This window comes from Hyla sarda, chromosome 1, assembly GCF_029499605.1.
Source record: "Hyla sarda isolate aHylSar1 chromosome 1, aHylSar1.hap1, whole genome shotgun sequence".
NCBI lineage: Eukaryota > Metazoa > Chordata > Amphibia > Anura > Hylidae > Hyla > Hyla sarda.
Window position 1 is genome coordinate 587,297,765 of NC_079189.1, and position 20,542 is coordinate 587,318,306.

The 20,542-nt window shown below is 42.0% G+C and overlaps 1 protein-coding gene across 5 annotated transcripts; it reads left to right on the forward strand.

Annotated features, from left to right (window-relative positions):
* The first annotated feature begins 3,832 nt into the window (after positions 1 to 3,832).
* RAD1 (RAD1 checkpoint DNA exonuclease) lies at positions 3,833 to 20,542 on the forward strand. 5 transcript variants are annotated; one of them, XM_056545708.1, is made up of 6 exons: positions 3,833 to 3,959; positions 6,613 to 6,816; positions 12,668 to 12,776; positions 15,107 to 15,365; positions 17,300 to 17,398; positions 19,658 to 20,542. In XM_056545708.1, exons 2-6 carry the CDS (start codon positions 6,622 to 6,624, stop codon positions 19,839 to 19,841), a joined length of 846 nt encoding a protein of 281 aa, XP_056401683.1. In that variant the 5' UTR covers positions 3,833 to 3,959; positions 6,613 to 6,621; the 3' UTR covers positions 19,842 to 20,542. The 5 variants fall into 5 exon arrangements, with proteins under 5 accessions (XP_056401683.1, XP_056401690.1, XP_056401672.1 ...); XM_056545715.1 differs by lacking the exon at positions 3,833 to 3,959 and adding an exon at positions 3,982 to 4,002; XM_056545697.1 differs by lacking the exon at positions 3,833 to 3,959 and adding an exon at positions 4,109 to 4,218.

Consider the following 20,542-nt stretch of genomic DNA (forward strand, 5'->3'; position numbering starts at 1 on the left):
CTGTAACATACAGCTGCTAAACAGTGCAGGAAGGGTAAAGATTTTTTAATAGAAGTCATTTACAAATCTGTTTAACTTTCTGGCACCAGTTGACTTATAAAGATGTTTTCCACCGGAGTACCCCTTTAAGGCAGCATGAAAGTGGTGACAGGTTCCCTTTAAGGGTACGTTCACACGTACACAGATTTTCTGCTGCAGATTTCAATGTAAACTAAATGACTGAGCACAGCTTCTAATCGGCAGTTATAAATCCTGCGCATCAAATCTGCACAGGATCCTGTACGTGGGAACGCACCCTAAAGGAGTTTTGCAACAAAGACCACTAATCACATTACTACAGGATAGGTGATAAGTGTGTGAATTTTGAGGATCTGACCATTGAAGCTAAAACGAGTTTGTGTTTCCCTGTTGAAAGTAGCAGTGGTTGGGCATGTGCATTGTTGCTCCATGAAAATCTATTATACTAAAATAGTCGAGAACAGCACTTAACTCTATCAGTCCCACAGAACTGAATAGAGCAGAAGTGCACATGCTTGATTACCACTCCATTTAAGGAGTACTCCGGAGGAAAAAATATATATATATTTTTTTTAAATCAACTGGTGCCAGAAAGTTAAACAGATTTGTAAATGACTTCTATTTAAAAATCTTAATCCTTCCAGTACTTATCAGCTGTTGTATGCCCCAGAATAAGTTCTTTTCTTTTTTTTTATTTCTACTCTGTCTGACCACAGTGCTCTCTGCTGACACCTCCATCCATGTCAGGAACTGTCCAGAACAGGATAGATTTGCTATGGGAATTTGCTCCTACTGTGGACAGTTCCTGACATGGACAGAGGTGTCAGCAGAGAGCACTATGGTCAGACAGAAAAAAAATTCAAAAAGAAAAAGAACTTCCTGTGGAGCATACAGCAGCTGATAAGTACTGGAAGGATTAAGAAGTAATTTACAAATCTGTTTAACTTTCTGGCACCAGTTGATTAAAAAAAAAAATATTTTTTTCACCAGAGTACCCCTTTAAATGGGGGGGGGGGCACATGGGATCAGTTCAGACACTTACCACCTATTGTGTGAATTGGTGATATGAGATGCCTAACTTGTTTACACATTTGTTAGATTTGTAACTTATTTTGTTTGTTAATTATTACTTTTATTGTTATTGATGCCCCAAGGGTAATGTTATTTCTTTTTGTAAAAATGTATATAACTTAATAAAAATATAATAATAATAATAATAATTAAAAAAAAGTAGCAAGTGTTGTTTGTGTGGAAATTGCATTTAATTATAAGAGCTGTCACCGTCATCGCTGGAAGTCCAACATCCCATAGAGCCAAGTGAAATGTAAATGGAGAAAATGCCCCTCAGGATGTTCTTTTTAACAAACCACGGATTTCTAAGAAAATAGGGGACTCAAAAAAACTGCTCCAAGATTTTAGGCTTTGGGTCTAACAGCAGATCTGGTGGGAATGTCTCATTCACTGAAAAGTTCAAGCGACTTCCACATTAGATTTACAAATACTACAGCGATGCCGACAGCTGTTACTCAACCATCCAGTATTTGGTGGAACAGTACTCAAAAGACCCAGCTTACTTATGAGGGGGGAGGCCCTACTTAAAAAAAAAAAATATATATATATAGTTTTCGCTGTCATGCCTTAAAAATAAAAATCTAGAGTCCACACAAGACATTGGGCTTCTTTAGGTGCAGGTCAGGATGCTGTAGGTCTGTGGTCTCCAACCTGTGGCTCCCTAGCTGTAGCGACACTAAAACTCCCACCATGCCTCGATAGGACTTGGTGAGAGTTGTAGTTTTGGCTGGAAAACACTGCTGTGTTGCAAATCCATAAATAACAATATGTAAAATGCATCCATGCAACAGGGGCGCTTCTGCCATGAGGCCACTTGCAGTAGTAGCCTCAGGTGGCGCCAACTGCCCTCAGATGGGGGGGGGGGGGGGGGGTTAGTTGGCGCAGTGTAACTCCTTCCTAACCCATGTTTACTTTTTTGTTACTCAATTCTGTTAGAGAAAACCGAAATGTAAATGAAGGAAATGGATACCAGTAACTTCTATGGGCCTTTTTTTTTTTTTTTTTTTAAATATCCGTTGTTATCATCAATTATGCTTCATTTCAGATATTTATAATGGTGAAAAAAAACAGGCATGCAGTATTTTTTCCCCCATCATGAATAAAAGATATTATTTAATATCAAAGTCTATAGTGAGGAAAGTAACTTCCTTTAACCTCCATTATTTTATATCTGTTAATGCTACTCAGCATGCCCAAAAAAATAAACAAGTAAGTAATTTAAAAATAACGGACCTTAAGGGTCCTATTCACGACTAATAACTGATGTTAACGTCTGTTATTTTTACAAAATCTTTTACTTTTTTAGTTTCATATCCATCATGAATTACCTCCATTATGTGTCAATAACAGACGCTGATGTGAGGGAGTCAGGCCTACGCCATACCTGCCAGTAATGACCAACATCAGAAATCACTCCAATGCTGATCACTTAATTATTTAAATGCCACGATCAATAGCGATCACGACATTTGAACAGTTTGGCACACATCCCTGGTGTGGTCCAATCAGCATCCCTGCGATGTAATCGCTGGGTACTGAATTGCTGGGTGCTGAATCGGTTGTCAGGGCCTAGGCCTCTGTGCATGCTGTGATTCATCTATTAATATGGCAGACTGTCCTAACAGAGCGCTGATCTAATAGATCAATGCAATGCATGTGCATTACATTGATCTATATAAGCAATTGAATAATTGCTTCTAAAAGGCCCCTGGGGGGAATGGCGAAAAAAGTGGATATATCTATATATTTTTTTAATTATTAAAACCCAAACCCACCCCCAATAAAAACTCTAATTTAAACTCCCCCTTTTCCCCATATTTCAAATTTAAAAAAATGACCCCCCCCCCCAAAAAAAACCAAAAAAAAAAACAACATTTTTGGCATCAATGCGTGCAAAATTGTGTGTACCCACATGATCAACAACGTAAAAGCAAAAAATAAAAAATAAATTCGAAACTGTAAAACTTCTGTATTTTTTGTCATATGGCATCTAGTAATTAAAACTACACAAATGTGGCACCGATAATAGCTACAGCTTACAGTGCCTGTGTCTAAAAAAATAAATAAATATATATATATATATATATATATATATATATATATATATATATACGGGATGAGTATTTAACTCAGGTCGAGTTCTCCACTCCTGGTGTGACGGGGCTTTCAAGGGCCACTAAGCACTCTGCAGGCATTCTGGGTAGGGGGAATATGCAAATCAGCTCATTACATCACCTTTTCAAGCGATGTTCCCTGGTATCAGCTTAGCTCCAGTTACGGAATATAAAAAGCTAATCGGGATTAATGCCAAACCAGAACTCTCTCTCTCCAGAAGGAAAGAGGGACCCATCTGCAATGAGTACTGGTTTGGCATTAATCCCGATTAGCTTTTTATATTCCGCAACTGGAGCTAAGCTGATACCAGGGAACATCGCCTGAAAAGGTGATGTAATGAGCTGATTTGCATATTCCCCCTATATATATATATATATATATATATATATATATATATATATATATATATATATATACACACACATATATGTACTCTTGTGGCCTGCTGTTAAAATAGTGTTTTTTGTGCATTACTGGTCCTAGATTATATATAAACAGCTTCTGAACCAACTACAGTTTTGTTACCATGACAATAGGTTTTGTTTTCAGCCACGCTGCGGGAACGTGATTACGTCACTGCGCACACATCTCCCTCGCTTTTTTTTTTTTTCTTTCTCTGCGTTCCTCGCTGGAACGCCAATTCCCTTAGCTCGATTAGCTGAGCACGTGACCTGAGTCAGGCTGATCATTGGTCCGTTCAGGTCACGTGACAGACGACCGCTTGTGGCGCGGTTTGCGTGTGACATGGTATAGAGGTAAGCGTTTCCTGCTCCGGCTTCTGGGTTCAGAAACGCCTGCGTGTGTTTTGTGTTCTAATGTTCAGCGAGTAGTTATTGGATGAAGTATGTGACTCTAGCTGAGAGGCCTCCAGCTGTTGCAAAACTACAACTCCCAGCATGCCCGGACAGCCGTTGGCTGTCCGGGCATGCTGGGAGTTGTAGTTTTGCAACAGCTGGAGGTACACAGATTCGACACAACTGCCGTATGGTTACCTCCCTTGTAAAGTCACGTAGAGTAAATAATACATTTTATTTAAAATAAAAAATTTATTTAAAATAAAAAAATACATTTCTTTTTTTATTTTTTATTTTTTCTTCTTTCCTCCCTCCCAAGACCCGTAACACTTTTTTTAAATTTTTTTTTTGTCGTACGAGGGCTTATATTTTGCGGGACAAGTTGTACTTGTTACTGGCGCAACCCATTATTTTACCCTATAATGTATAAGAAAGGCAGTAAGAAAAAAATATGTTTTTTTAATGATTCCCCCCCCCCATGTTCTGATAGCCATAACTTTTTATTTTTTTGTCCAAAGCCATTGTGTGAGGGCTTATTTTTTGCGGGACAAGCTGTATTTTTATTGGTACAATTTTATTGGTAGATTTCATGCTACCTTTTTAATCGTTTTTTTTGTTTCACGTTTTGGACCAAATTTTATTTTTATTTTTTATAATTGTATTTTTTTTTTTTTTTTTTAACAGTGTTCACCATGCGGGATAAATACCATTATCATATTATTTTAAGTCATTATGGACATGAAAATACCGAATGTACAGATTTGTTTGGGTGATAATACAGTATAGGGTTTTATTGGGAAAGGGTCTTTTTTTTTTTTTTTTACACTTTTATTGATTTAAAAAGCTTTTTTTTTAAAACTTTTTACATGTTATACTAAGCTGTACATCTGTACTGCAGCACAGTATACACGTCAGTAAAACACTGACATGCAGCCTGTCCGATCCCGTACTAGGCAGACAGGAGGCCATCACCTGACCACCTGCTGCCAAGGCAACTGACGGGAGCTTGCGATCGCATCGCGGGATCACCGCTGGTGAACAGGGGGGGGGGAAGGCCACTGCCCCTGTCAACCCCATAGATTCTGTGATCAAGACTCCGTTATCCGGAGTGTGATGCAGGACCTGTGTCGCGAGGCAGGTGAAAGTTCTGCACCAATAAACGGAGGATGGAGAGGCCTCAGCGCGGGAGTGGAGGAAAAGTTAGTGGGTTATTATTATAATAATTATTTTTTTTGGAGAGGCCTTATTTGGTGGTGGTGGTGGGAATCGCCTAACAGGAGGTTCCCTACCAAATTACAGGGGACCTAAAAAGCGGGATTACATACTGACTGGGGGTTTTTAGGGGTGATTCCCTACCTATTAAAGGGGTACCTGGTGGAAAACTTTTTTTTTATTATTATTATTTTTTTTTTTTATCAACTGGTGCCAGAAAGTTAAACAGATTTGTAAATTACTTCTATTTAAAATATTAATCCTTCCAGTACTTATTAGCGGCTGAATACTACAGAACAAATTATTTTATTTTTGGAACAAAGAGCTCTCTGCTGACATCATGACCACAGTGCTCTCTGCTGACATCTCTGTCCATTTTAGGAACTGTCCTGAGCAGCATATGTTTGCTACGGGGATTTTCTCCTACTCTGGACAGTTCTTAAAATGGACAGGGGTGTCAGCAGAGAGCACTGTGCTCGTGACGTCAACAGAGATCTCTGTGCTCGTGATGTCAGCAGAGAGCTCTGTGTTCCAAAAAGAAAATAGTTTCCTCTGTAGTATTCAGCAGCTAATAAGTACTGGAAGTATTAAGATTTTTTAATAGAAGTAATTTACAAATCTGTTTAACTTTCTGGCACCATTTGATTAAAAAAAAAACAACATTTTCCACCGGAGTACCCCTTTAAAGGGTAGCTCCCACCATCCTCTTTTTTTTATTTTTTTTTCTGTCCCTGCCTATTGCCCATCTATCCCTAACCCCATCCCTGCCTTTATTATTATTTTTTTTATTATCTTAAAAATGGCATTTTGTCTGCCTGGTAGTGTGCTCACTACCAGGCAGACTTCCCCAGCAGGCACCACGTCACTGATGCATGCTGGGGACCGACTTCCGCACTTAGTTCTCCTGACAGGGTGCCTCCAGCTGTTTCACCACTACAGCTCCCAGCATGCCCTGACATCTATTTGCTGTCAGGGCATGCTAGGAGTTGTAGTGGGGAAACAACTGGAGGCACCCTGTGTTGGAAGACACCCAGCCCCCGACCAATATCGCCCCCTTAAGTACTACAACATATCAATTTTTTGATTTCATGACCGTGCCAATTTAAGAGAATATGTTAATTAAGAGTGTCAGTGAGGGCCTCGTGTATCAGTGAGTACTTGGTACTTATACTCTGTCTTTAAAAAAATGGTATCTGGACATCACTAGTCTTTTATACTAGAAGAAGAGAGAGAAGGACTCAAAGCAGGGAAACAGAAGATTTAGCAGCAGCAGGGAGTATGCTATCTTTTTTTTTTTCTCTAGGCATATACAATGTTTTTGACAAGGTGTTGGACTGATGTGAGCTCCACCGTCTCTTTGTCGTAATCAATCGTTATCATAAACTCGCTGTTTTCCGTTCAGGTCTCCAGCATGTCGTTTCTGTCGCAGCCGGAGGTGGATGATGCTCAGTACACATTCACTTGCAGCTTGGACAACGTCCGCAACCTCTCCAACATCCTGAAGGCCATTCACTTCAAGGACCACGCCGCCTGCTTTGCCACCAGCAATGGGCTTAAAGTCACAGTCGAAAATGCTAAATGCTTGCAGGCCAACGCCTTCATCCAGGTAGGAGTCTCCACAATGCGGGACATGTTAACATTCTTAAAACTGTGGTGTACTAAAGAGTGGAGATGAGCAAATCTGCTGGAAGTCGTTTTGGAAAAAGTTGCTTGAATCAGCCGTCTGATTCTTATAGGAGCAGGGACTCCCTTATTTTGACAGGAGTCACTACTTCTGTACATTGTGTGCTGCTCGGGTCACATTTGCTATCCCAGCATCGCTTTTTATCCCCTGGTGACACGCATTCTTTGGCTGGATGCCGTGTGCCTATGAATGATACAGAATTACTCCAGGAAAATATATACATATTCTTTTTTTTGCCTATATAGTGCAGCATAGGCTATCATTAGAGAATAATGTAGTTCTTCTGTATGCATTGGGCTTACCTGTTTTAGCTGACGTGGCAGGCATTGGGTTTGCAGCCATTTTGATTGCAGATCCAATACTGAAATGATTTCTTGATAACTTATAAGTGGGTTGGTGTCAGTTCACACTGCACAGTTTTTATGCTTTTTTTTTAATTTAAAGTGAGTTGACCTTTAATCACAGTTAGGGTGGGTTCACACTACGTTTTGTCCCATACGGGAGCGCATACGGCAGGGGGGAGCTAAAACCTCGCGCTCCCGTATGCCACCGTATGCGCTCCCGTATGTCATTCATTTCAATGAGCCGGCCGAAGTGAAACGTTTGGTCCGGTCGGCTCATTTTTGCGCCGTATGCGCTTTTACAACCGGACCTAAATCCGTGGTTGACCGCAGTTTTAGGTCCGGTTGTAAAAGCGCATACGGCGCAAAAATGAGCCGACCGGACCGAACGTTTCACTCCGGCCGGCTCATTGAAATGAATTACATACGGGAGCGCATACGGTGACATACGGGAGCGCGAGGTTTTAGCTCCCCCCTGCCGTATGCGCTCCCGTATGGGAGAAAACGTAGTGTGAACCCAGCCTTAAGCTGTTTTATGTGTTCACACGTTAAAGGGGTATTCCAGGCAAAAACTTTTTTATATATATCAACTGGCTCCAGAAAGTTAAACAGATTTGTAAATTACTTTATAAAAAATTCTTAATCCTTTCAGTACTTATGAGCTTCTAAAGTTAAGGTTGTTCTTTTCTGTCTAAGTAATCTCTGATGACACGTGTCTCGGGAACCGCCCAGTTTAGAAGAGATTTACTATGGGGATTTGCTTCTAAACTGGGCGGTTCCCGAGACACGTGTCATCAGAGAGGACTTAGACAGAAAATAACAACCTTAACTTTAGAAGCTCATAAGTACTGAAAGGAGTACGATTTTTTTAATAGAAGTAATTTACAAATCTGTTTAACTTTCTGGAGCCAGTTGATATATATAAAAATGTTTTTGCCTGGATAACCCCTTTAAATTTTTACTGCATTTTCACGTTTTTACAACATATTCTAAATTATATAAAACATTCAACATGTTCTACATTAATGTAAAAATTACACGTTTTTATCATGGTTTGCACAATTGCTGTAAAATCACAGCAAAAACTAGCAATAAAATGCAATGTGTGAACACAGCCTTAGGGTAGATGTATAGCTGCTATATATCCTGATCCCATAGATATAGCAGCAGTATACAGATATATTATTATAACTACTAATATATCCAGATTCCATAGAGATATCAGCAGCAGTATACAGATAGAGCTGGATGGGATGTCATCCTGTAGTTCACAGGAAGTTAGCTGACCCAAGACTTACTACTCCCTTTAACACATTAAGCGTTGTGATTTTCTGTGGGACTGGTGATCACATGACTCTGTTACAGTAATGAAACTCATGAATGCAGCTGTGCTGGGATAAAACAGATGACTCTGTACGACTAGTGATGCTGAGTGTGCAGGTTATGGGGGGGGGGGAGAAAAAAAAAAACTAGAGTGCCTCTTATAGACTTATCCAGTCTAATTTATTTAAACAATGGTACCTCCCCTATCCTCAGGTTAGGTGTAGTACACTGCCCAAAAAAATAAAGGGAACACTTAAACAACACAACATAACTCCAAGTCAATGACACTTCTGTGAAATCCCACTGTCCACTCAGGAAGAACACTGATTGACAATCAATTTCACATGCTGTTGTGCAAATGGAACAGACAACAGGTGGAAATGATAGGCAATTAGCAAGACACCCCAATAAAGGAGTGGTTCTGCAGGTGGTGACCACAGACCACTTCTCAGTTCCTATGCTTCCTGGCTGATGTTTTGGTCACTTTTGAATGCTGGCAGTGCTTTCACTCTAGGGGTAGCATAAGACGGAGTCTACAACCCACACAAGTGGCTCAGGTAGTGCAGCTCATCCAGGATGGCACATCAATGCAAGCTGTGGCAAGAAGGTTTGCTGTGTCTGTCAGCATAGTGTCCAGAGCATGGAGGCGCTACCAGGAGACAGGCCAGTACATCAGGAGACGTGGAGGAGGCCGTAGGAGGGCAACAACCCAGCAGCAGGACCGCTACCTCCACCTTTGTGCAAGGAGGAGCACCGCCAGAGCCCTGCAAAATGACCTCCAGCAGACCACAAATGTACATGTGTCCACTCTAACGGTCAGAAACAGACTCCATGAGGGTGGTATGAGGGCCTGACGTCCACAGGTGGGGGTTGTGCTTACAGCCCAACACCGTGCAGGACGTTTGGCATTTGCCATGGAACACCAAGATTGGCAAATTCGCCACTGGCATACTGTGCTCTTCACAGATGAAAGCAGGTTCACACTGAGCACATGTGACAGACGTGACAGAGTCTGGAGACACTGTGAAGAACGTTCTGCTGCCTGCAACATCCTCCGGCATGACCTGTTTGGCGGTGCGTCAGTAATGGTGTGGGGTGGCATTTCTTTGGGGGGCCGCACAGCCCCCCATGTGCTTGCCAGAGGTAGCCTGACTGCCATTAGGTACCGAGATGAGATCCTCAGACCCCTTGTGAGACCATATGCTGGTGCGGTTGGCCCTGGGTTCCTCCTAATGCAAGACAATACTAGACCTCATGTGGCTGGAGTGTGTCAGCAGTTCCTGCAAGAGGAAGGCATTGATGCTATGGACTGGCCCGCCCGTTCCCCAGACCTGAATCCGATTGAGCACATCTTGGACATCATGTCTCGCTCCATCCACCAACGCCACGTTGCACCACAGACTGTCCAGGAGTTGGCGGATGCTTTAGTCCAGGTCTGGGAGGACATCCCTCAGGAGACCATCCTCCACCTCATCAGGAGCATGCCCAGGCATTGTAGGGAGGTCATACGGGCACGTGGAGGCCACACACATTACTGAGCCTCATTGTGACTTGTATTAAGGACATTACATAAAGTTGGATCAGCCTGTAGTGTGGTTTTCCACTTTGATTTTGAGTGTGACTCCATATCCAGACCTCCATGGGTTGTTACATTTGATTTCCATTGATAATTTTTGTGTGATTTTGTTGTCAGCGCATTCAGCTATGTAAAGACGAAAGTATTTCATACGATTAGTTCATTCATTCAGATCCAGGATGTGTTATCGTAGTGTTCCCTTTATTTTTTTGAGCAGTGTATTACAACTGGGCTTAAAGGAGTACTCCGATGCTAGTTTTTTTTTTTATGGTAAACTAACCCTAAAGCAAAGTTATATAACATTGTAAATTACTTACCTTATCCATATCGCTCTTTTCCTGGTCTTCTTCCGCATTTCTCCTTCTAACGGAAGCTGGCTTCTTTTTCTTCAATCTATGACGCTCGACCGCTGTTTCTTCTGCACCGCCGCCATCTTAGCCCGGTGACTCCTCGCTCCCATGAGTCACTGCGGGCTGTGCCGGACTCCCCCAAAGTTAATTTATTCTGCGCATGCGCAGTACTACGCAAATAGCGTAGGGCCAACGCTAGGCTCCTATCGCTACCTACGTTAGCCCTACGCTATTTGCGTAGTGCTGCGCCTGCGCAGTACTACGTTAGCCGCGCGCGCGCAACCCCGCTAGCGGTGATGGTAGCGATGGGAGGCATTCTTGTGACACCGCTAGTGCAGTGTTTCCCAACTAGGGTGCCTCCAGCTGTTGCGAAACTACAACTCCCAGCATGCCCGGACAGCCTTCGGCTGTCCGGGCATGCTGGGAGTTGTAGTTTCGCAACAGCTGGAGGCACCCTAGTTGGGAAACACTGCGCTAGTGGGCACATGGAAGGAGGGAAGGAACTTTATTATAATTTATTATAATTTCCTGGGGGGGGGGGGGAGAGGAGGGGGAGAGAGCAGCAGCTAACAGGAAGCTGGTGCAGGGAGTCATGGGAAATGTAGTCTTTATGACATGGCTGCTTACTGCTACAGGTGGCAATTACAAGAGAATGGCTGGGCCAAATTTGACAAATGAGGTATCATTGGAAAGGTCTTTGAAAGAGCTATCAGATGAGGTAAACCTTTTTTTTAAGTACCAGCGCTCCGGAGTACTCCTTTAATTCACTTCAGTGGAACTGAGCTGCAAAACCACATACAACTTGCAGACAAATGCGGTCCAGTTGTTTGAAGAAATCGGCTCTGTTATTGTAATGCAGTATAACCCCTCTGAGTGGCATAGAATAGTGTGTATGCTTCACCAGTCAGTGTCCAGGAGCAGGGACTTCTGTTGTCTGACAGAGTCCCTGTTCCTGTTAGTTTTCCTGGCATCCTATGCCGATCATGCAAGGCTCCACGAAAAGAACGCACAGGAACAGGGACTCCTCTTAAATATAAGGAGTCCCTGCTCCTGTACACTACTCTCTGCCTGTGGCCCAGCAAATGTAGCAGGTGCCAGAGGTGGTGCATTTGGCATTGCCGCTTACCTCCAGGTACCTCTGCTCCTGACAGCTAACAGCCCAAAGCAAATCCTCAAACTTTTCAGATTGGTATTTTGTGCAAAAAATTTGTAAATAACTTCTATAAAACAAAAAAAAAAAAATCTTAATCCTACCAGTACTTATCAGCTGCTGAAGTTGAGTTGTTCTTTTCTGTCTGACAACATTGCTCTCTGCTGTCACCTGTCCAGAGTAGCAGCAAATCCCCATAGCAAACCTCTCCTGCTCTGGACAGTTCCTAAGACAGACAGAGGTGTCAGCAGAGAGCACTGTGGTCAGACAGAAAAGAACAAGTCAACTTCAGCAGCTGATAAGTACTGGTAGGATTGAGATTTTTTTAATAGGAGTAATTTACAAATCTGTTTTAACTTTCTGAAGCCAGTTGATATGAAAGGGAATACCCCTTTAAATTGTTTGTCTCTGGCAAGACATGATGAGGAGCAACAGTGGGAATAAACTCCTATAGTCCTCTCATAAGGCAGTGTTTCCCAACCAGGGGGCCTTCAGTTGTTGCAAAACTATAACTCCCAGCATGCCCGGACAGCCAATGGCTGTCCGGGCATGCTGGGAGTTGTAGTTTTGCAACAACTGAAGGCACCCTGGTTGGGAAACTCTGTCCTAAGGGTTATCAGCTGGTAGTATAAATGCTAAGGCAAAAAGTATAATCTCTGAGCAGTTTACTAGTCTTACAAATGATTAGAGATGAGCGAACTTACAGTAAATTCGATTCGTCACGAACTTCTCGGCTCGGCAGTTGATGACTTTTCCTGCATAAATTAGTTCAGCTTTCCGGTGCTCCGGTGGGCTGGAAAAGGTGGATACAGTCCTAGAAGACTCTTTCCTAGGAATGTATCCATCTTTTCCAGCCCACCGGAGCACCTGAAGGCTGAACTAATTTACGCAGGAAAAGTCATCAACTGCCGAGCCGAGAAGTTCGTGACGAATCGAATTTACTGTAAGTTCGCTCATCTCTACAAATGACGTCACACTGATGTGTATGAATATGTCTGTTGTGTAACTTGTTTGCCGTGTTTTTGTATAACAGGCCGGGATTTTTCAGGAATTCAACATCCGGGAGGATTCTGTTGTGTTTCGCATAAATCTGACCGTCCTTCTCGACTGTTTGACTATTTTCGGGGCAGGCGCTGTACCCTGTAAGTATATTCAGCATAGTGACTGTGAAGACGCCATGGTGGAAGATTTATCAAATCCTGTCCAGAGGAAACGTTCAGTTGCCCATAGCAACCAATCAGATCGCTTCTTTCATTTTGAACCCCTTAAAGGGGTATTCCAGGAATTTTTTTTATTTGACTATGCTACAGGGGCTGTAAAGTTAGTGTAGTTCATAATATAGTGTCTGTACCTGTGTGTGACGGTTTTCTCACAATTCTTCTGTGATTTTTCACTCCAATATTTATTTTTAACAGCATACAAAATGACTGTTGTCTCAGATTTTTCCCAGCTTGCAATGCGGCCGAGACCTGACATCACTAGTCAGGTGTTCAGAAGGAGCCTGTCTGCTTCAATGGGTGGAGCGTTCAATCAGCAACTAATGCAACAGCTGTAGGCACCCTGACTGAAAACCACAGGTCTTTTGAATGGAATGCAGCTCATTTATGTTTCAATGGGTGGGGTGGCTGATGTGTGGTAGGGAGGAAAATGCAATTGTGGGATTTGTTGTCAAAGAAAGAAAAGTCAAACAGGAAATAAAAGTTCACAAAAAGCTAGCCACAGCGTTATGGTAACCTCACAACATAGCCATTTATCCCCAAGACAAGCGCAGATCCTTCCTAAGCATGTCCATTACTGTCTGCCAGATACGTACTAAAATCACCTTATGGTGGAGAACCCCTTTTAAGGTCCAGGCCAGTTTTATGTTTGTGTTTTCATTTTTTCCTCCTCTCCTTCTAAAATCCATAACTCTTTTTATATTTCCATCTACAGACCCACATGAGGACTTGTTTTTTGCGTGGCCAATTGTACCCTGTAATGAAACCTCTCATTTTACCAAAAAATGTACGGCGATCCCAAAGAATTATTTTTTTAGGGAGGAAATTTAAATGAAAACCACAATTGTGCACATTTTGGAGGGTTTCGTTTTCACACTATACACTTTATGGTAAAAATGACACGTGTTCTTTATTCTGTGGGTCAATACGATTAAAATGATACCCATGGCTAGATACTGTTATATTTTTGTTCCGCTTAAAAAAAAAAAATCTCTTTTTGTACTTTTTGTACTATATCAGTAATATAAAATCGCCCTATTTTGACCACTTATAACTTTTTAATTTTTCAGTATATGGGGCGTAGAGATGAGCGAATTTACAGTAAATTTGATTCGTCACGAACTTCTCGGCTCGGCACTTGATGACTTTTCCTGCGTAAATTAGTTCAGCCTTCAGGTGCTCCGGTGGACTGGAAAAGGTGGATACATTCCTAGGAAAGATTCTCCTAGGACTGTATCCACCTTTTCCAGCCCACCGGAGCACCTGAAATCTGAACTCATTTATGCAGGATAAGTCATCAACTGACGAGCCGAGAAGTTCGTGACGAATCGAATTTACTGTAAATTCGCTCATCTCTAATGGGGCGGTATGAGGGCTCCTTTTTTGCGCAGTCATCTGTACTTTTTATCGATACTACATTTGCATATATAAAACTTTTAGATCACTTTTTATAAAAAAAAATTTGGGGAATAAAATTTGATACTGTGTGTTACTTTTTAATTATTTTTTTACGTTTACGCAGTTCACCGTACGGGATCACTAACATTATATTTTGATAGTTCGGACATATACGCATGCGGCGATACCAAATATGTTTATAAGAAAATAATTTGTACACTTTTTGTGGGTAAAATGAGAAAAAGGGACAATTTTCATTTTTATTGGGGGAGGAGATTTTTCACTTTTTTTTAAAAAACTTTAACTTTTGTTTTTTAATTTTTCTACACCTTTTATGTCCCCATAGGGGACTATCTATAGCAATCAGTTTATTGCTAATACTTTTCAGTGCTATGCATAGGGCATAGCACTGATCAGTATTATCGGTGATCTTCTGCTCAATCTCAGACCAGAGCAGAAGACCCCGGGAGACGGCTGCAGGTGCCATGATCTGTACTGATCATGGCATCTGAGGGGTTAATGGTGGACATCAGCGCGATTGCGGATGTCTCTCATTACCGGCGGGTCCCCGGCTGCTGATAGCAGATGGGACCTGCAGTGTATGATGCGAACACCGCTCCGATACTCGCTGTCATACACAGGATGTAAATGTACGTCCTGGTGCGCGAAGTACCTCTGCACCAGGACGTATAAATAAGGCCTCTGCAAAATGAAAGAAGTAATCTGGTTGCTATGGGCAACTCTGGATAAGTTTCGATATATCTTCCCCCATAAGAGCATCTTGTTGGACCCTCGCTCATTAGCTCGCCATAGTGTTTGTAAATGATACAACGCTAAACTGTGTCTTAATTTTGCAGCCACTTGCACTGCCTTAAAGATGTGCTACCAGGGCTATGGCCACCCCCTCACCTTATTTCTAGAAGAAGGAGGGGTGGTGACTGTGTGTAAGATTCACACCCAAGAACCCGAGGAGACCCTGGATTTTGATTTCTGCAGTACGAATGTGCTCAATAAGATCATCCTGCAGTCAGAAGGGCTCCGAGAGGCGTTCTCAGAATTGGACATGAGCAGCGACTTTCTGCAGATCACCATGTCCCCTGAGAAACCTTACTTAAGGTACAGAAACCATCCAGTGTCCTGTGTTTGTCTTTGTGACGTTTTAATAAAGTTATCTTGCCATCTTTTATTTATTTGACTTGCATAAAATCTTGCACCAAAGAAACTTAAAGGGGTTATCCAGGAATAGAACAACAGAGCTAATTTCTCCCAAAAACAGTGCCACGTCTGTCCCCAGGTTGTCTGTGGTATTACAACATGGCTCCATTCACTTCAATGGAACAGAGCTGCAATGCCACACACAACCTGGGGACAGACGTGGCACTGTTTTTGGAAGAAACTAGTTCTGTTTTTAACAGGTTATCCAGGAATAGAAAAACAGCAGCACAACTGTCCTAAGGTTGTGTCCTGTCTTACAACTTGGCTCCATTCATTTCAATAGAACTACGCTGCAATACCGCACACAACCTGAGGACATGTGTGGTTTAAAATATTATGTTAAAGGGGTACTCCAGGGAAGTATACATATAATTATAAAAATAAACCAAAGTCACTACATTACCTAGATATGTTCCCTGTAAATTATCCTGCCCAATATGCATGGCTTCTTGATATTTTTTGCCATCCTTCCCTTCCCTTGCCTCATAGATACATTTCCCAGGAATCATTGCAACTCTGCTCTGCTGTCCAGCCGACTCTCTGAGAGCAGCCCCCACCCTTCTGTTCTGAGCAGCAGAGAGTTCAGTGTGTGATTGGGTAAGGATGCACACACCTCTCAGCTCTAAATGGAGCATGACTCATCAGTGCAGGGCAGAAACCATGTGGTATGTGTTTCTCGGGAAGGTGGCGGCTGCTTTCAGAGAGGGACTTAGACAGAGGATGGCTGGAGGATGTATTTTCCTCACTCCCTGCATGTAAGTGACAACTAAAAGAGGGGGAACTGCTTTAGATAACTAATTAATGATATTTAGACAATTAAATAGGTTTATGAGAAGGAAAGGATGGGCTATGGGTTTAGTTCCCCCGATTACCCCTTTAACCTCTTAAGGACGCAGAGCTTACCTGTCTGTACGCCCTCACCCGGTCTCGGTATTTAAAACGGGGTCACGCCATGACCCCACATCATACCGGGGTCGGTCCCCGCAGCTAATGATAGCCGGGACCCTGGGCTAATAGCGCCCAGCACAGATCGTTGTACCGCGCGCTATTAACTCTTCAGACGCAGCGATCAAAGTTGATCGCCGCATCCAAAACGAAAGTAAAAGCTTCCCAGCAGCTCAGTCGGGCTGATCGGGACTATCGCGATAAAAGATGAGAATTTTAAACGTATACATTTTCCTGCATGTATTTATGATTTTTTTCAGAAGTGCGACAAAATCAAACCTATATAAGTAGGGTATCATTTTAACCGTAGGGACCTACAGAATAATGATAAGGTGTAATTTTTACCGAAAAATGTACTGCGTAGAAACGGAAGCCCCCAAAAGTTACAAAATTAAATTTTTTCTTCAATTTTGTCCCACAATTAATTTTTTTTCCGTTTTACCGTGGATTTTTTGGTAAAATTACTAATGTCACTGTAAAGTAGAATTGGTGGCGGAAAAAAATAAGCCATAATATGTATTCTTTGGTGCAAAAGGTGATGAGGAAAAAATGAAAATGCAAAAACGGAAAAACGGGGTTAAGGGAGAGAAATAAATCATCTAAGGAGTAATGCAACCCATGGCAGGGAGTCAGGATCAGGGGGTCAGCAAAGGGTGTCAGACGTATTTTACTCTGATCCTCGCCTTTTAATTCTTTATACATCACTGTCCACAGAAGCCAGGAGAAGGGGGCTCCTTCTATTGGTCCTCATTGTTAGTCCTACCTGTCTGCAGCGGTCCATTGTCATCTACCTATACAAGAGGCTTCTCATGTTATGTAGTTTGATGTATAGCATAATGCTTTTTTAGGTTTTTTACATATTCTTATGTTTATGCTTCTTGGTGACATAGATTGTCCACTTTCGGGAATGCAGGAAGTGCCCACCTGGACTATCCCAAAGATTCTGATCTGATAGAAGCATTTCACTGCACCCAGACACAGACTAACAGGTAAAATGACTGACCTAGCATTCACCGAGGCTATTGACCAAAGCATCCATTGTCAGACAAATTGCAGTACACTAAAGTTAATTTTTATTGCTGTCTATTGTACAAGAGATGGACTTCACTAGGTAGACTAATAGTGTCATTAAAAATGTCCGAACTATCAAAATAGAAGGTTATTTATCCTGCACATTAAAAGAGAAATGCGACGCAAAACTTTTAACTTCCCCTGTGCCCGGGCTGCAAAGACAAAAAAAAAAAACTTTAACTCACCTTTCTACGTTCCTCTTTTGCTCCGGTACCGGCATCCTTTTCCTGCGGCACTACTCCCTGCTTATTAGGCTCATAACGTCACACTGCAGTTAGTGTACTGCTGGCTGCAGTGATGTCCCACCTCGGCCGGTGATAGGCTGAGCACACTGTCATGTAAGGAGCTCGGGCCGGCTCCTCACATGACAGTGCGTTCAGCCTATCACCGGCCGAGGCGGGACTAAAAAAATATACCCAACACCAGAATTAAACGTGTATTCCGGTCTTACACATCTTCTCCCTGATTAGATGTCTGATCGCAGGGTTCCCACCACTGGGACTCACCGCAATCTCGTGACATCACGGCCACGCCCCCTTTTGAAGTCATGCCAAGCTTCCTCCATTCATGTCTATCCTTTGGATAGCGGATGAGATTTATAAGGCCGGAATTCTCCTTTTAATGTTTTTACCAGAATGTGGTGATTTTTTTTTTTTTTAAATCTACTCTTAAATGCTTCCAATAAAATCTACAGCTCAGTGAATGGAAACATAGAAAAGTTATAGGGTTCAAAATTGGGCAATTGAAGGCAATTTTTTATTTTATATAAAGTAGTTAATTATAACAAACTCTCTATATTGTGCACTGCTATAATCGTACTGGCCAGTTATTACTGTAAACACAAATCCTCACAAGTTTTGCAAAATACAATGATCCCTCAACTTACAATGGCCTCAACATACAATAGTTTCAACATACAATGGTCTTTTCTGGACCATTTTAAGTTGAAACCAGACTCAACATACAATGTACAGACAGTCCAGATCTGTGAAATGTGTCAATGCCTGAAAGAACTGACCAATCAGAATAGACATTCACTGGTAAAACACCTGTATTACTGAAGTGTATGCACTGACTGATGTCTGGTAGCGCCCCCTACAGTACAGGAGGTATTACATGTTCTGTACTCTTTACCTGTACCAGGGTTACCTGCTCCTTTGGACACCAGGTGAGGGCGACTCCATGTTACTTTTTTAGGACACTGTGTGTTTTATACAGGACCCTGAAGAAGCTCCTGTCCTCTACATAGACCAGTGTTTCCCAAGCAGGGTGCCCACAGCTGTTGCAAAACTACAACTCCCAGCATGCCCGGACAGCCTTTGGCTGTCCGGGCATGCTGGGAGTTGTAGTTTTGCAACAACTGGAGGCTTCCTGCTTGGGAAACACTGACATAGACAGTGATTACAGCTCCCAGCAGATCTTTCTTACTTTTATATGTAATGATTTGCTTTATCTGTATTAGTTATCTACTTATTTTTCTTTAATCCTCACTTTTTCCTATTTTTGGATGACATTATGAGCCTTTAGAACCAATTACCAGGTTTCCATAGAGTTATGGTTTCAACATACAATGGTCGTCCTGGAACCAATTAATATTGTAACTTGAGGGACCACTGTAGTTTTTTTTTGCCATTATACCAAACTTTTTTTTAAATTTTTTTATTTATTGTTATTTTGTAGAGATGAGCGAACTAACAGTAAATTCGATTCGTCACAAACTTCTCGGCTCGGCAGTTGATGACTTATCCTGCATAAATTAGTTCAGCTTTCAGGTGCTCCGGTGGGCTGGAAAAGGTGGATACAGTCCTAGGAGACTCTTTCCTAGGAATGTATCCACCTTTTCCAGCCCACCGGAGCACCTGAAGGCTGAACTAATTTACACAGGATAAGTAATCAACTGCCGAGCCGAGAAGTTCGTGACGAATCGAATTTACTGTAAGTTCGCTCATCTCTATTATTTTGCAATAAACCATATGGTAAATTAAATAAAGGCACCATTAAAAGTACAGCTGTTCCCACCAAAAATAAGCCTCTCATACAGCTCTGATAATGGAAAAATAAAAATGACCCTTAGAAGGCAAGACACTTCACTGCAGCGGAAAGGGGGCTAAAGGGTTATTCCGAGACACTGATATTGATTGATTATTGGCATATGCTGATTGGCTTTTATTTTGCAGATATAAAATCTCCTTGATCAAGCCGTCTACGAAGGCCCTGGCCCTGTCCTGTAAGGTGTCTATACGAACAGACAACAGAGGCTTTCTGTCGCTGCAGTACATGGTCAGGAACGAGGATGGACAGATCTGCTTTGTGGAGTATTACTGCTGCCCGGATGAGGAGGTCCAGGATGGAGAATCATAGAGGCCTTTTCCCCCCCTCAACTTCATAGTTTCATCCAACAACTGCTTTAATGTAATAAAGTGAATCTGTCAGTTGCGATTTACGTTCCAAACCGCTGACACTGTTAAATGCTGTTAGGACAAGGAGACACTTGGTACCTTTTTATATATCTGTGCTTCCATAATGTAGGAAAATTCTTTTATTTTGGTGTGCAAAAAGTCAAAGGCGTTCCAAAGCTGCTGAAGTACAGATGGCTGGAACACCTTTTCCTTTCCCTTCCCATCCCTGTTCCTTTCTTAATTATAAATTAGCTGGAAGCCAAGCCCACACCTGCAAACAATTTGTACGCACGACACAGGAACGAGATTTAAAGACAGTGCTCGGCTTCCAGCTGACTGTCAATCAACCAAGGATGGGAGGTGTTTTAATCCCCAGCACTTCCTCATCTTGGAAACACATCTTTTCTTTTGAAAATGCATTTTTTTATGTTTTGAAAGCCCAGACACATATATAAAAGACGCCATGTCCTAACAGTGTGAGCAGTTTGGAATGTGAATGGCAGCTGACAAATTAACTTTAATCGATATACAAAAAATAGTTCTGCTACTTTCTAATATACTTTATCTTTCAGTTCCTCATTGTTTTTTAAATGTCTCCATGCTGTCAGTGAATGGGAACCTTCTTGTTTATACTCTAAGGCAGTGTTTCCCAACCAGGGTGTC

Bases quoted from the DNA above. Each gene is read 5' to 3' on its own strand.
- RAD1 (XM_056545697.1), top strand. From the start codon at position 4,189: ATGGTTACCTCCCTTGTAAAGTCACGTAGA. The intron at 6,817-12,667 runs GTAGGAGTCTCC...TTTGTATAACAG, and splicing joins AGGCCAACGCCTTCATCCAG to GCCGGGATTTTTCAGGAATT. The intron at 17,399-19,657 runs GTAAAATGACTG...TTTATTTTGCAG, and splicing joins ACCCAGACACAGACTAACAG to ATATAAAATCTCCTTGATCA.